Source organism: Habropoda laboriosa, unplaced genomic scaffold (genome assembly GCF_001263275.1).
Source record: "Habropoda laboriosa isolate 0110345459 unplaced genomic scaffold, ASM126327v1 scaffold9, whole genome shotgun sequence".
Taxonomy (NCBI): Eukaryota; Metazoa; Arthropoda; class Insecta; order Hymenoptera; family Apidae; genus Habropoda; species Habropoda laboriosa.
This window is the reverse complement of record NW_017100191.1, coordinates 2,754,671-2,769,801: the sequence shown is the minus strand read 5'-3', so window position 1 is coordinate 2,769,801 and position 15,131 is coordinate 2,754,671. Positions and strand designations below refer to the sequence as shown.

The window sequence follows — 15,131 nt, the reverse complement described above, 5'->3', positions numbered from 1 at the left end:
ACTTACAATTATAAGATAAGTAATTTTTTGTTATTAAAGCCTAGCAATTTGAGATCCTAAATCCATGTGAAAATTAATTATTTTAAATAAGTTCATTATTGATTATTTATTTAATAAAACAATTATGTCATTTCAGTTGTTCTTATTGGTGACTCTGGAGTAGGAAAAAGTAATCTGTTATCACGATTTACGAGAAATGAATTCAATTTGGAATCAAAATCAACTATAGGAGTTGAATTTGCTACGCGTAGTATACAAGTAGATGGAAAGACTATCAAAGCTCAGATTTGGGACACAGCAGGACAAGAACGTTATCGTGCTATTACATCTGCGTAAGTTCAAATTATCCATTGAAAAGAAACAAAAAAATGCTTTCTTTCATATTCAGAGCGAAGAACTTTGATATTGTAAAGATAGTATATGGATTTCTCTTATTATTGCCATTTTAGTGTTTAATTCTTCAAAGTATTACTACCTTGCATAACAAAACTATAATCACAAAATGTAACTTTTTAAATGTACATTCTAGGTACTATCGTGGTGCAGTCGGAGCTTTGTTGGTATATGATATTGCAAAGCATCTAACGTATGAAAATGTGGAAAGATGGTTGCGGGAATTACGGGACCATGCTGACCAAAACATTGTCATTATGTTGGTGGGAAACAAATCTGACTTGAGGCACCTACGTGCAGTTCCAACTGATGAAGCAAAAGCATTTGCGGAGAGAAATGGCCTGTCTTTCATTGAAACTTCTGCTTTAGATTCTACGAACGTTGAGACAGCATTTCAAAATATATTAACAGGTAAAGGTATTCTTACATTCACTTTTCCAGAAGGCAGAAATTATTTTTAAAGATATATTTAAGCGCTTATATATGTAGTCCCTGCCTTTACGAATTAATTGGTTCTTAACAACCGTTCGTAAATCGGGAATTCGTAAAGTGGGAGTTCGTTCTAACTGATCGATACGTCATTACATACTGCGTGATTCTCCGTACAATTTAAAATAAAAATTTCAATCCAAAAATTTCGTAAAGCGAGAATTCGTAAAATGAAATCTACCTGTATTTAGTTTAACGAGAGAAAAACTTTGGAGTAATTTTACAGCGTTATATACGCTTCGATAAGAAGTGTGTAGTACTATTTAAGAATATGAGATGACACTGTATTTGATTGTTGCAGAAATCTACAGAATCGTATCGCAGAAACAGATACGTGATCCACCCGAAGGTGATACAATCCGGCCACAAAACGTAGAAGCCATCGACGTGAAGCCAACAATGAATTCAGAGGGAATGCGTAAGCAGTGCTGCCAGTGACTCACCTTGCTGCTTAAAATGTGTGTACACACAAATACAGTATCAATATCACGGAAGTACACTCGAATAATACCAAGTTTCTAAAAGAAAATTTAGTCTATGGTCCAGTAAAAAAAAAAAAGAAAAAGAAAAGAAAACGTGCAAAAAAAGATATGAAAGTTTCTGGGATAATTCTTTGTACGATAGCATAGTTTTAATATAAGAAAAACTATGGTTAGTTAATTATAAATATTAAGTTGATTTGTAAATTGAGTTAATTTTAACATACATCAAAATTAAATATTACTAAAGACACTTTTATTATGTATTTTTTCTTCCAACGATTGTTACTAATTGTCTAGTTTATTGTGTATAGTTTACACGTTTCGATGAGATTCGAGCCTCTAACATTAATTATTTAACAGAGTAAGAGTAATGCTTTCCATTGTGTGTCGTGAAGAGCTATTAATTAGAACAAAATATAGACTGAATAACTCTGCAGCATATATACATAACTCTAAACTTTGCGTTTTATAGGAGCAATTCAAGTGCTACATTTTTACGAACGGCAACAGATCTATTCATACTTTAATAACGCCAAAGCAAATTTATTTTCTACAAATGAAAGATGCTCCCCCTTTTTTAAGTTGCTATTTTAAGCCATGAACAAGTGTTTAAATTAATTATACATTGAGTAATAATACTCATCTATGCCGGAAGAGCAACGAACAATGTGCTTCTCAATTATAAATTTCAAGACTTTATGTTATATTCAATTCCACTTAATATATAGCAAGTCGTTCATTTTCGTCAGTATTATTTTCTTAAATATTTTATATAGCACATATTATCTACATGTATACGTATGTAACACGTGGTCTTGTAAAGTTGTTAATTTTTAAGGAGATATTTATGAACTGATAGCTTTAAATTACAGCATTTGAGAACGCAGATTACTTTTACTCGAGCGCATTATGAGAATTTATATATGTATAAAAATACACCCTGTATTTCATTTTTTACATGTAACAAACGCTGAAACTTTACAATGCATTTCTTTAGACTAGTAGTAGTAGTGTATAATTTTGTTTGGCGACAATTTATTTCTCAACTTGATTATCTGATTTTTTTGTGGACACTATCCCTGTTCGAATTTCGATTGATTTCTTTCTGTTATGTAATAGAGATATCTAATATTGAATAATAATCAACTATGCAGTACCACTGATTGCATGAATGCTTTATATTTTATGTATGCTTTATTTTGAGATTGGTCATTGATGACTACCTCAAGATAAATGAAGAATTTGATGTCAATCATCATTGACTGCTGTGACGACGAATTACATTAAGAATTTATAGATCACTCTTTCTTCTACCGTTTAATGCACATCTTTGCTTTAATGACATACATACATACATACATACATACATACATACATACATACATACATATACACATATATTATCATGTTAAATTAAAAGCAAAGTAAAAGAAAGGGTTTATAGGATTTTAACTGTATTTATACATTTTATTGTTTCATTCTCTCACACTTTGTTATTAAAATAAACGCTAGATGTAATAAAATGATCGTAAAATGCAAGAAATCTTTTAGAAGAAGACCATGTCCCTGAAACTGTGAACAGTCAATCGACGTCACATTTTATAACATACATATAATTTATCCTCTCTCTCTCTCTACATCAAGCATAAGAAAAATCGCAATGTATCATTACATATGGTATAAAAATAACACCAAGCCTAATGCATATTGCTATTAATAACCGTGATTGCGTACGTTTATGTTTGCAGAAGGACATACAAAGAGGCAGAGGCGAAAAGAAAAGTGGTCGACGGTAAACGTAACAGGTGCATACAGTACAAGAGTCAAGACTATTTACGAATATAAGTATACACATGACTAAAATGGTTTCCCAAATAATCCGGCGTTCAGGCACACGAAGTATACACAGGCTCTGTCGCTTTTATGAAAGTGGATAATATTACAGTAGACGGAGCGTGCCTCTGTGGGCCGTACTTAAAAGAGTATACTTTTACATCTTTGCTCTCGAGAGTCGCTTGAAACATATGTATACTACAATGCACTACTGATTACTCCATTACGATCATGACGGAATGAATAGACTTTTATTATTCGTGCTCCTGCTGCTGCTGAAAACGCAAGGAAAAAAAATAAGGTTATACAAATTTATCACTCAAGTTCCTTCGGATTATTTGGGAAAGAGATCTACTATAATCTCTCCGCTAGAAAAAAAAAATTGATGAGGATCGAGGAAAATCTAGCGACACGTATACACAATAGCTGGATATAAAACCATAAACACGATCGTGCAACCCAAAATACATCATTAGAAATATTTACAAAGGACGAAGATACCTTTATCTCCGATACGTTACAATAAGTCAGTGTTGTATTACTGCTTCTTTGTAATACATGTGTTATTCTACTTGACACGTAGAAGCGAATGGTTTATAAGCATTATGCAAAACATGTCTAAAATACTTGGTCAAATCTTGGAGGAGTGTATATTGCAAATTGCAGGAATGAAAAAGGGTACCCATGGATGCTCAAAATGATCTCTGTAAGAGGATTCCCAGTATACTACAGGGAGGAAATGACCATTTACAATTAATCTTGTAGATTAACACTTTTATCCTTCCATGAGCAAGTTCTTTAGAGAGCTTACGAAGAAAGTTAAGCAAGAAGAGGGATGTGAGCAATAACTATGCATTAAGTAGGACAATTATACAGACAGAAGAGGTTCCAGTGCAGGATATGATTGTTTAAGCCTAGAAATTTAGAAGAGAAGCATTTGTGGTGCTACATTTCTATGTAAATCTTTTTTCATTCTTACAACGGGTGGTGTACATCCCCAAAACTTGGTCAAAGTGTTTCAGAGGCAGCCCATATTATAACACGTGAAGTCTTGCGGTTAAGTATACAGGTGCACGACATAAAGGAAACAAAAGAAAAAAAAACAAGGAGAGAACGATAGAAGAAGCTTAACAAAAGCAATCAAGGAAGAACAAAAGAACACAGAGCCGAATTGGACTTGAAAACACTTTTATTGTTGCTCACTCTCTGCTTTGGAATTTGCACCGTAGAGTTGTCCATGAAGTTACGAATAAGAAGCTTGCCCATTCTGAAAAGCGCTTTCGAAGGTTTTTCGAACTTTATTTTTTTTCTTCCGACCTAGAAAAAACCAGAAGCAAGAGAAAGAGAACACAAAGTGAGTGATACACACGAAAGTACACTATTTGCGAGATTATATCGTACTTTCTAGGCGTCTAATAAGTATTGCTTCAATGTGTGTAGCCGCAATGTAATCTGTTATCGTTACAAGTCCTCGTTGTATCTTGATGAATAAATAGAGAGTGAGTAAAACGTTGAAATATTGAGATGTCTACACCTCGTTGTGTTATGCGAGGGCTTCGATGGTTCGTGCAATGGCAATCGTTGAGTCAGTCTTACCGAGGAACAAGAAAAATGAACTTTTAGCACCGTTACATGGGAAAATATACCAATATTTGTTTCAACTTAAAAAAATAAAATCAGGCTATGTAAAGTGATTTAATATTATTGACGATAATTTAGAAGTATTTCAAGTGAAATTATATTTTTCCAAGAATATTATTTTTAAGAACACTATTAACAATATAAATGGTTTTTTAATTCGTAAGTTGCACACGGAAATACTTCCGGTATTATAACTGTTAATTTAAACGCGACCACCATTAGTGTTTTTGGAACGTTGTGAATTTTATTTAAAGTACCATCTTTTAACGAATGAAAATTAATTTTTTGTTCTTTGAAGTAACGAGTTACGAATAATAAAGAGAAAAAGGGAAATACGTTTAGAAAGTCTGCATATCTATAGACAATTAACGCAAGAAGTGAACCAAACCACTTTCGGTATGTTCCCCTGTCGGAACGATCAGCTTTCGAGATGTGAATTCTTTTCGAGGCTAATGGTAGTCGAAGAATTAATACTTTCGTATCAACGCGGTGTGTGCGATATAAAAGTAACGAGAAGACGATGGAAAAAAAAAGGAACGATAACCATACTTTATCCATTTGGGTGTATATGCCTGTTTTATTTTTTCCATTTTGTATTTCGTTAGGTTACTAGAAAGGAACTTCGACATGAATCTTTCTTTGAGTTCCCTGCGATAAACTGAATTTGTACGAACGGGATATATACATATATATTTAGAACGATGAATTTTTTTAGACGTTACCGAGATCAGTTTTGTTCTCCGTTAATTCTATATATACGAGAAAAACAAAAAAGGATCGCCGAGTCCCTCGGTAATTTTATTAATCAATGCTTTGTACTTTATAATTTTATTAATAAAAATCACTTTTGCTTTGAACACACATGTACACGTTTAGTGCACTGGAATTTTTGTCGTTTTTGTTACGTGTAATGAAAGAAGTATAACGATAATCATTCAATCATTGCAACTTTATATAAATAGTTATATTATATCGCAATTTTGTTATAATTTCTAAGACTGTACAAAGAATCTCAGAATTCAACAGACAGGCAATAATTCGACGCGGCACTTGTGAATAAATTATACAATTATTTACAAATTCTTCGATTTTTACAACATACTTTTGTTACTGTAAATCCGTATTTGCTCGCTTGATTTATCTTACAAAGTAATTGTTCTAGAACTTCTCCAATCCAGAAGAAATAAAAATTTCAAATACTATGAAAATAGAAGTAAAAATATTGCTTCGTACTGAAGACTATGTGAGCATTGCCGAGGCTGGTTCGAGACGTACTGTGTTCCTCTGAGCACCACCATGATTCTTTTGCCTCCACTCAAGCCACCGCAGTAAATCTGGACTTTGTGATGTGTCATTGATATCAGTTCGAGCCTCTAATTGTTGGTAATACGCTTCACGTAATAGTCGAAACGTCTGGACATTTTTATATGGTAATTGTGTCATAGGATCCTGATACTTTGCTGGAAGCCTACACAATTTTTAATATTTAAATTTATCAGTAGTTTTATACATTAAAAAGATATCAAAAGTATAATTCACCTTGTAATTGCACATAAAGGTTTCATTGGTGGTCTCTGTATGGAAGGTTTCTTAAAGGCTTCTGAAAATAGCTGTTCATTCTCAAAAGTGACAAATGTTCTTTCATAATATCCTTTTGTTTGTTCATAGTAATATTTGCTTTTGTTGGAAGACTCTTTCTTCCTAACTTTTGTATCATTCTCTGATTTTATGGTCACATTGCTGGAATTGCCAGTATTTTATTAACAACAATATTCTTAAGAGTGATAGTTATATTTTACCTTTCCTCTGTTGTCCCATCTTTGTTTTCAGAATTTATACTTTTTTCGTCATCTCCTTCAATATTAATTTTCTCATCTTCTTTATCATAATTCACTTCAGAAAGTATCATTACAGGCATTGCTAATGACTGGTATCTAATAATAGGCCCAGTTTGTGCTTTTCTTACTGTTCTAGTATTCTTCTTTTCATTCTCTAGCTTTTGATATTTTTCTGAAAATAATAAAAACAAATGAGGAAGAAGAGTCATTATACTCTTACAAAGACTAGTCAATTGTACCTAATGATTTCACATTAATCTGTTCAGTTTGCAATGCTTCTTCTAACAATTCTTCTTGAGTAGGTTTCCATGTGTCATGTCTTATAACTCTTGTTTTTCTTTTCTGATGCTCATTTCTTTCAGTTAGTCTTCGCTGTGTTGCAGCTGATTTTGCAGCAGTAGAACGGCGTATAGATTTTCTTTCTAAAAAAATTGTAATATAATCCCTCTTCACATAGTTTCACATTCATCTTAAAGAGATTCACCTGTACTCTCTATGAAGTGCCTCTGCCTTGGCTGCCTTACTTTCTTTTCTTTAGGTGGTAATTGTGATTGAACTTTTGGTTCTTTATAAGCTTTTGTTACCAATCTACGCTTCTTCTTGGGTCCCTCCTGTTCTGTATCAGAAATAGGTTCATCATTTTCATCTATGCTGAAATCAGAATCTACTTCGTCTTCTGCTTCATCTTCTTCCCTATAAAACCAAATATTAAGATTATGATTCCACTACTGTAATGCTCTAATTAATTGATACATTGATATTAACATATAGTCATGATCTTGTTCAACTTCTTCAAAACCTCCGTAAGTTGTTTTGTAAAAATCGTCCTCCTCTTCCTCATTCAGTAATTTTGCCATTTTACTACCAGCGTTTGCACGCCGTTCTCTATTCTGTGCCATTTTTGTGATTGCTTTTTTCTTTTACTTAATTTATATTGTTTAATATTATTATCTTTTACCGTTACTAAATATAGCTTTTAGGTTAACTAAAGTTAACCTAAAAATAGAAGATAAGGCACCCACGTATGTAAATATTACTTTTTACGAATTGCGTAACATATTTAATGATAAATAACAAATTAATGCTGTAAATAAATAAATTTTGTTTAAGGGAAACTATTTTTCAACTTTTTAGTTCTCCTTATGCTTGTTTACATATCCTGTATGTTAAAAGCGGTACATAATCGATATTGTTTTCGATAACTGGTTATCGATATATATATATATTTCGATAACTGGTTATCGATATATATATATATGTAATTGCTACCGTCGAGATCAACAAAGTAAAAAAAAATCGATAATCGTATTCAAATTCAAAGAGTGAATAATGTTTATTTTTTATTATACCATTTCGATAGCTTAATTTTCTATTTCTTTCATACAGAATGTATTTCTGTTATTCGAAGTTCTATTTTTGTATGCTTATTGATTATTATAATGAAGGCAAAAGTGGCTTAAATTAAATTGGAAATTAATGTTCGATATATAAGAGGATATAAAATAGTTGTAGACAGTAAATGGACTATTTTAAAGGACAATCAATTAGGCGTTGAGATACCTTGATTATACTCTATCAATAAAAATTTTTTCTTTGTGTAAATACTCACCATAACATTAACATTTAACATGGAAGATTATTTGGAAAAACATTGTATTTCATTTATCTTCATGGAAAATTTTTAAGAGTAATTGTTTTTTTTGTTGTCTTATTTTACTGATATAAGAATCTTGTTGAGAACTAATTGTAAGCCGTAAGCTTTTATTTACCTTATTTGATAATGTAACCATAATAACTACTACAACAACTTTCATTTAATTCCATATTATTATTTTTCTAATCATGTTTTTATTGCAATTCGATATTAAATCGAATTAAAAAATATTCTTGCGACTATTTATGGGTACTCAAAGTATTTTTTTACTGTATCAATTCAAAGACAAACAATACACTCTTTTTCATCTACGTAACGCAATTCTCGTTCATATAGAGGTGCCATTGAAGTATTTCAATCGAAAGTTCATGGGAAATGACCATCAAAAACGAAATGTCGCGAACTTTACACGCACGATTTTCGAATTTTGAACAAGATATCACGCGGGTGAAAATAAACACGTATCTTCACCAGAATAATTAATTAACCCTCTGTCTGTCTTTATCGTGCAAGCAGATAAGATAAGGGGGTTTCGGACGAATTTATTGCCGCTGGATGATAACTACTTAAGTTATTCGAAAGACGTTCATTGATAAAGATTAACGAGTGTTTACGCGCGTAGTCAATATATACCCGTAGAAATTCATGTCCACTCACAATCTGCGACGAAACGTGGTAACGTACAGTAGCAGCTCCAATAGCGACGTAAATTGTGAATTTCTCGGTTCAAAATGAACAAACCGATGTTTGAACAAACTCTTGAAGACATTCTGGAGAAGAATCTACCAGAGAAGGAGTTGGCCGAGGTGAAGCGTCTCTTATATGGTCGTGAATTAGAGTAAGACTTATTTCGATTTATTTCTTTTTAATTTATTTAAATTTCACTTATTTCAATACAAATTGTTAGATTAGAATTTTAAGGGATTCAGGCGTATTCATACCAAATGGAAAAAATCGCGCAAGCTTTGTGCGTATTTTCATAAGCGTATATCGGGTGTTTGAGAATTCCTCAGAAGTGTTAAAACTGTTTAATTATGTTTATTTCTTGCGAGGAATTCTTAAACGAAATTTTTAGCTTAAAAATAGCTAAATTAATATTTTATGTGTTTTAAATGAGGAAAATTATATATAGAAGTTGACTTCGTTCCTAATCTATAATTATATTGACATTGTATATTTTATTTTATTAATAATTGTTGTAAATTGCTTCTAGGGCCTTAGATCTCCCAGAATGGAAAGGAAATCAGGACCTCGATGTCCAAGGGTACATTATGGGCGGTGGCACCATGGAGCAACTGCGTCCTCCACGCGTTGTTCGTGTCGGTTTAATTCAAAACTGTATCGTTTTACCTACAACCGAACCGTTGCAGAAGCAAAGAAACGCTTTGCACCTGAAAATCCAAAAATACGTCGACCATGCTGCCAATTGTGGCGTCAACATACTCTGTCTCCAAGAGGCTTGGGGTCTGTTTCTGAATCTACACGGTGCTCCAAAAGCAATGAAATTAGACTTTCTAAAATACGAATATTACAAAATTGTACAATTCGAATGTTACCGTATGCTATTTAAGTAGTACACATTGAAACCGCGTGTATTTTCCACTATTTACAATTCCAAATAGAATTACGTAATCGCAGTCTTAAATTAGTTTAAGAAGCTTAAATAAGAATAGAAAAATAGATTTCTTCAAAGATATAAATGTCAACAATTTTAAACAATTTTATATGTAAAGAAGGATAATGAAGAATTTTTGGATAAAAAAAATATTAAAATATGTTGTAGCCATGCCATTTGCCTTCTGCACCAGAGAGAAATATCCATGGTGCGAATTGGCTGAGGATGCTAAGAATGGATCCACCATAATACTCATGTCTGAACTCGCTCAGAGACATGGAATGGTCATAATTTGTCCAATTATAGAACGAGACTCCATGAACAGCGACACTCTGTGGAACACCTCTGTAGTGATTAACAATGACGGAAAAGTGATGGGAAAACACCGTAAAAACCACATTCCACGCGTAGGCGATTTTAACGAGTCCACTTACTATATGGAGGGCAACACAGGACACCCTGTATTCGACACCTGTTTTGGACGTATAGCCATTAATGTTTGTTACGGTCGACATCATCCCCAAAACTGGATGATGTTTGGGCTGAATGGTGCTGAGGTAAAATTATTCCATAACTGAACACATATTTTGTTCGTTTTCGTAAGTACTATAAAATAAGTATAAATTTTCTATGTTTAGATTGTATTTAACCCATCAGCAACCACCAGTCATACATCTGAGCCACTATGGCCCATCGAAGCAAGATGTGCAGCCATAGCAAACAGCTATTATACTTGTGCCATCAACCGTGTTGGAACTGAGATGTTCCCCAATGAATTTACATCTGGAGATGGTGCTGCAGCACATCATGATTTCGGACATTTCTATGGGTCCAGCTACATTACTGCTCCTGATGGTACTAGAACTCCTGGCTTGAGTCGTTGTAAGGACGGTCTTCTTGTCTGCGAAATGGATCTCAACTTGTGTCGCCAGATGAAGGACTTCTGGTGTCTGAGAGTAAGCTGAAATCCTTAATAATACCAAGTTTATCTCTTATTTAATATTTTTTAAGTTTTATTGTATTGAGCATTAAATGGTCTTTCTACACTTTTCTTTTTAATTTCAGATGACTCAGAGAATGGACATGTATGCCAAAGAACTGAACGAATACGTAAAGAAGAACTTGAAATTGGACGAGAAATTGGACGAGAAATCAAACCAATAAGTGACCCGCACAATGGAAAATATTCTTCTTTGCTGAACATATACAAATTGAAGGAAAAAAAACATATATATATATGTATTCAGATACAATTTCTCACGATAAAAAAATGAACGATGGAAAAATGTTATATAAACAATGGTTCTTTTTATTTCATCTCACTCATTATTTAAAAATATAAATAGAATTCTGAAAAAGTGCGACTTAAGCATAAATCTATATAAGTTACAATGTATCCATACGTTAAAATTCTTTTTACATACTTACAAACCCGGTAATGAAGCGCCTCCTGGTACGCTTTCTTCACAGCTTTTCTGTCAGCGGGCTTTCGAGATTCAATCAACTTCGCTTCATCTAATTCCTGAGACACTCCCAGTTTTTCTAACTTTTCACCTGGTAACCATTGCCTGCAACGATTATACATAACCATCATCTTTTTTATCACTGTCCAGAAAAAGGGAGGGTATAATTGCCATAACTGAGTGTGGGGAAATAAAATTACCATGTCCGTTTGGTATCGAAGAACAGAACAAGAAATACTGGTTCTTTGTAATTAACGGCGAGTGCTAATACATCGTCAGGCGGCGCTGGTATGGGTACACCTTTGTGTACAGTACCTCTAGGTGTATTAGGGTCTATTATGAGAGCCGGATACCATGGATAACCGCGACATTTGGCCCATACGAGCTGCAGCGCTTCCAGGCCGTTGCTGGCTGCTCCCTGCTTGTTCTCCAACTCCTTTTTCGCCTCATCCGCCTCCTGCTGCCTCTGTTTCTGCTCTTCTAAATCGGGAGTAGTGGATCTGCTCGTTGAACAGCTACTACAACTCGAAGATTGACTTTCACCTTCTCCCACGTCGCTGTCCATTGTTCCGCTTCTGTAAATATTCGTTGCATTGATCATTTTTGTCAAGGTATACAAAAGGGAAAGGGGGACAATACGTACCTGTACACCTTGAAACTATCACTCTGTTTTTTCTTATCATCCTCTAAGACAAACATCTGATTGCTCCTGCTAGCTCGTGCTCTCGCCTTGCGTGTGAACAGAACTGCTGTTCTTCTGTTTACACCTCCTCCGCCTATTTCTTTCTCCCCAGACTGCAACTCTGTTTCTCCGCGACTTCTATTGGCACGGTCCCTCTTTCTGGATTTGGATCCCGTTTGTTCGTTCTCCCCAACGGGATCAAGTTCAGGATAATCCTTCCGAGCTTGCTCTATCAGAGCACCACCTTGTTCCTTCATCTTTATTCCAGCCCTATAAAACATGGTATCCTTGCGGTTGTAGGCCAAGCAGTTATTCACCATAAGGTTGAAATCTGCCTCAAAAGCTCCAATGGTATCGTACTCTTGTCTTTCTATTTTAACCTGAAAAATAAAAAGTGTGATTTAGATGCTCCTTGCGCCGGAAAATTTTTTATCGAATGGATTACCTGCATTGTAGAGAGATCCATGGGATGTGATACTATTTCCAGGTAATCTGGAACCTCTTTAGTGTTCACTGGTTGTCCAAACACGTCGTTCACATCTTTCATTTTAATTGCTTCCAACAAAGAGCGCAGAATACTTTCTAATGGACGCAACTCGAACCATAAACATTTTTCTTTCCTAAGAGACCAGATTAGATATTCACATTTTGACGGTACAAATTGCACGATTCTTTTTATAAATTTGTTTCGTAATCTTACACTTTGAACAGTTCCTTCTTTAATTTCTCGCGTTTTCGAACTAGTTCGCAAAGTAATCGAGCCCGCTCGAGATCTTGACGCAGACACTGCCAATATTTCAGTTGACGATATAGTTCTCCGCGTAGTTCGCTGTCTGGTGGCGGCGAAGAGTTTTCCCCCAATGGCGGTGGTCTGGATTGTGGATGAGAACTCTGAAGTCTTCTAAGAAGTGGAACGCCGTTTCTGTATTGACGTTTCAGAGTCCAGTATGCTATAAGACGTTGTATCAATTGGCTTCGTTTAGGCAATCCTTCAGCTAAGCTAATTAATATTACAGAACATTAATCAAATTAACTTCTTTTTATTTTATATTTATTTCAAAGCAATTCTATTTTTCTATATTTATTACCTTGCAATTTCCTTAATACGTTCTGGCGGTATAGTTGGAATAGAGATAACAGGAGCAGAAGAGCTTTTTTTATTAGCGATTGCCCTCCTTCTCGCATCAGCAGGATTGGTGGAAGGTTGATAATCTGCTGGTGTATGTGCCTCACAGTAAGCGGATTTTTGAACTAACATTGGTTCTCCATTTGCAGGTTGTACTGTTCTCATACGCATACACAGACCAGCTTGCTGAGCACACGTCACATGAAACGCCGCGTAACAGTTGCTTTTGTGACACTGAATGCAAGCACCAGATCCTCTACGTTTACACACACAGCATGTGAGTCTCCACCGTGCAGCAGGTATGCTTTCTATACTATCAATAGGCTCCAGAAACACGGTATTGGCGAATCTTACTTCAGGTATCCATAAAGCACATACAACATGAGCCCAGGTAGCTGGACGATCAGTTTGTTTGAAAGCACCACCTCTGTTTGGACATAAAACACAATCAACAGCTCGAGAAGGACTTTGCAAACATCTCCTACACAACCATTGTCCCTCTGGAATATATGGTACACCATAACAATCTTGGTGAACTGCAAGGTTGCACATATCACAGAATAGTATGGCATTACTGTTTTGACACTCTCCATCCATACAAATACAGCAAACTGCATCTTCATCAGCTGCTACTCCTCCACCACCATTACTTTGTTGCTGAAAATATGATTCTTTCTCCAACCTATCCATTAATAATTCAAATGTATCAGGTTCCAAAGGTGGATTGAGTCCAGAAGCTAATCGTCTTTCATTTACTATGGTCAACCATGCAGTGTCTTCTTCATCCAGATCGTATTCTACTTCTCCTAAAAAAGAAAAATAAATACAAATACATCATTATTTCAAATGTACTACAGATGCAGGAAAAAATTATGTACCATCAAGTTCTTCTCCACTGCGTTCCATAAATCTAATATAAGAATTTGGAAGTGGTTCTGCTTCTCCTAATTGCTGTTCATATCCACTTATCTCTTTGACCATAGCTACTGGTAAGCTGTTGAGGATATTCTTCTCCTCCTTATCTTTATCTGATAACACAGTGTGTCCTTTTTGAACCGTGTTCTTTTCATCAAAATCATTTCCTTCTAAGGAAATAATAGGTATTGAATCAGTGATTCCAATTTTGAATGTTTTGTTTGCATCTTCACCAATAGGATTCACCTTAAATATAAACAACATGATCACAAAATTGTTTAAACTGCATATGTTCTATCATAAATTCAGGAAAAATTAAACAGGAAGAATTAATTGAAAAGGTACAGTATATTTTCACTCATAAATAAAAATGGATATCGTTTGGATAATTTAACTTTTATGATTTATATGTACATTTGAAAGACCGTATAGATTTGTTTAATTATATGTTTGCCATTTTTCAGTACTAATTAAAACATATTCCGTACCAAAACAAATTTCGATGTTTCCTGCGTGGTCAGCGTTTCAGTGTTCGCGGGACTGGTGCTATCGTTGTTGATACCAATTCTACTCCTGCCTTTTTTTTTATTTGATTGGGGGGTGTTCATCATCTTTCACGATTCCGCCGTATTTTGTTGCAAACGATAACCAACGTGGTTATATCACCCGCACTATTCAGTCCGAAAATCCTTTTTTACATATGTTTTTTGTTTTCAAAGCATTCTGCTACGAATTTCTTTTGGTTTCGAGCGTGAAAATCGTCTGAACAAATAGGGCTCATTTTCACGCGGGTACATTTGTCGGATGGAAGTTGCATTAATTTGCATTTGATGGATGAAAAAAAAAACGCTCACGAACGTTTGAACAGGTAAGCTAACCAATTTGAGCGGCAAATGTAATATGCACTGACATGTTAATATAATGAAAGTGCTTTGCATCGTGTGCCAATCGTAATGTACTTTTTTCAAGAGAACCGACATGTGATTGGTGAATTTCAAGA

General features: G+C 34.5%; 4 protein-coding genes across 5 annotated transcripts in view; 2 read left to right on the top strand and 2 right to left on the bottom strand.

Moving 5' to 3' along the window:
* The window catches only part of LOC108580309 (ras-related protein Rab-11A), a 4,773-nt gene extending 1,090 nt beyond the window's left edge, over positions 1 to 3,683 (top strand). Inside the window, exons 2-5 of the mRNA XM_017944031.1 lie at positions 137 to 332; positions 530 to 804; positions 1,184 to 1,340; positions 3,113 to 3,683. Coding sequence (XP_017799520.1) covers positions 137 to 332; positions 530 to 804; positions 1,184 to 1,320 — 608 coding nt within the window. The 3' untranslated portion in view covers positions 1,321 to 1,340; positions 3,113 to 3,683. The remainder of the gene's footprint in view (positions 1 to 136; positions 333 to 529; positions 805 to 1,183; positions 1,341 to 3,112) is intronic.
* A 2,011-nt stretch (positions 3,684 to 5,694) lies between these two features.
* On the bottom strand, positions 5,695 to 7,575 carry LOC108580344 (vacuolar protein sorting-associated protein 72 homolog). The gene is made up of 6 exons (XM_017944074.1): positions 7,442 to 7,575; positions 7,161 to 7,369; positions 6,916 to 7,098; positions 6,638 to 6,848; positions 6,378 to 6,578; positions 5,695 to 6,306 (listed from the first exon to the last, which is right to left on the bottom strand). Exons 1-6 carry the CDS (start codon positions 7,573 to 7,575, stop codon positions 6,078 to 6,080), a joined length of 1,167 nt encoding a protein of 388 aa, XP_017799563.1. The 3' UTR covers positions 5,695 to 6,077.
* A 1,426-nt stretch (positions 7,576 to 9,001) lies between these two features.
* LOC108580329 (beta-ureidopropionase) lies at positions 9,002 to 11,156 on the top strand. Of its 2 annotated transcripts, none has more exons than XM_017944056.1 (5): positions 9,002 to 9,158; positions 9,552 to 9,794; positions 10,114 to 10,502; positions 10,584 to 10,901; positions 11,011 to 11,156. In XM_017944056.1, exons 1-5 carry the CDS (start codon positions 9,062 to 9,064, stop codon positions 11,107 to 11,109), a joined length of 1,146 nt encoding a protein of 381 aa, XP_017799545.1. In that variant the 5' UTR covers positions 9,002 to 9,061; the 3' UTR covers positions 11,110 to 11,156. The 2 variants fall into 2 exon arrangements, with proteins under 2 accessions (XP_017799545.1, XP_017799544.1); XM_017944055.1 differs by having other exon boundaries at positions 9,002 to 9,168; positions 9,544 to 9,794.
* A 154-nt stretch (positions 11,157 to 11,310) lies between these two features.
* LOC108580269 (peregrin) lies at positions 11,311 to 14,927 on the bottom strand. Its single transcript, XM_017943979.1, has 9 exons — positions 14,620 to 14,927; positions 14,095 to 14,377; positions 13,179 to 14,022; positions 12,791 to 13,090; positions 12,536 to 12,710; positions 12,052 to 12,470; positions 11,609 to 11,983; positions 11,378 to 11,513; positions 11,311 to 11,322 (listed from the first exon to the last, which is right to left on the bottom strand). The coding sequence occupies exons 1-9, from the start codon at positions 14,740 to 14,742 to the stop codon at positions 11,311 to 11,313; spliced, it is 2,667 nt and encodes an 888-aa protein (XP_017799468.1). The 5' UTR covers positions 14,743 to 14,927.
* Positions 14,928 to 15,131: the final 204 nt, after the last annotated feature.

Bases quoted from the DNA above. Each gene is read 5' to 3' on its own strand.
- LOC108580344 (XM_017944074.1), bottom strand. From the start codon at position 7,575: ATGGCACAGAATAGAGAACGGCGTGCAAACGCTGGTAGTAAAATGGCA. The intron at 7,099-7,160 runs GTGAATCTCTTT...CAATTTTTTTAG, and splicing joins GCACTTCATAGAGAGTACAG to AAAGAAAATCTATACGCCGT. The intron at 6,849-6,915 runs GTACAATTGACT...TATTATTTTCAG, and splicing joins GATTAATGTGAAATCATTAG to AAAAATATCAAAAGCTAGAG.
- LOC108580329 (XM_017944055.1), top strand. From the start codon at position 9,062: ATGAACAAACCGATGTTTGAACAAACTCTTGAAGACATTCTGGAGAAG. The intron at 9,795-10,113 runs GTCTGTTTCTGA...AATATGTTGTAG, and splicing joins CTGTCTCCAAGAGGCTTGGG to CCATGCCATTTGCCTTCTGC. The intron at 10,902-11,010 runs GTAAGCTGAAAT...TTTTAATTTCAG, and splicing joins AGGACTTCTGGTGTCTGAGA to ATGACTCAGAGAATGGACAT.
- LOC108580269 (XM_017943979.1), bottom strand. From the start codon at position 14,742: ATGATGAACACCCCCCAATCAAATAAAAAAAAAGGCAGGAGTAGAATT. The intron at 12,471-12,535 runs GTAATCCATTCG...TTTATTTTTCAG, and splicing joins TGGATCTCTCTACAATGCAG to GTTAAAATAGAAAGACAAGA. The intron at 11,984-12,051 runs GTACGTATTGTC...GAATATTTACAG, and splicing joins GATAGTTTCAAGGTGTACAG to AAGCGGAACAATGGACAGCG.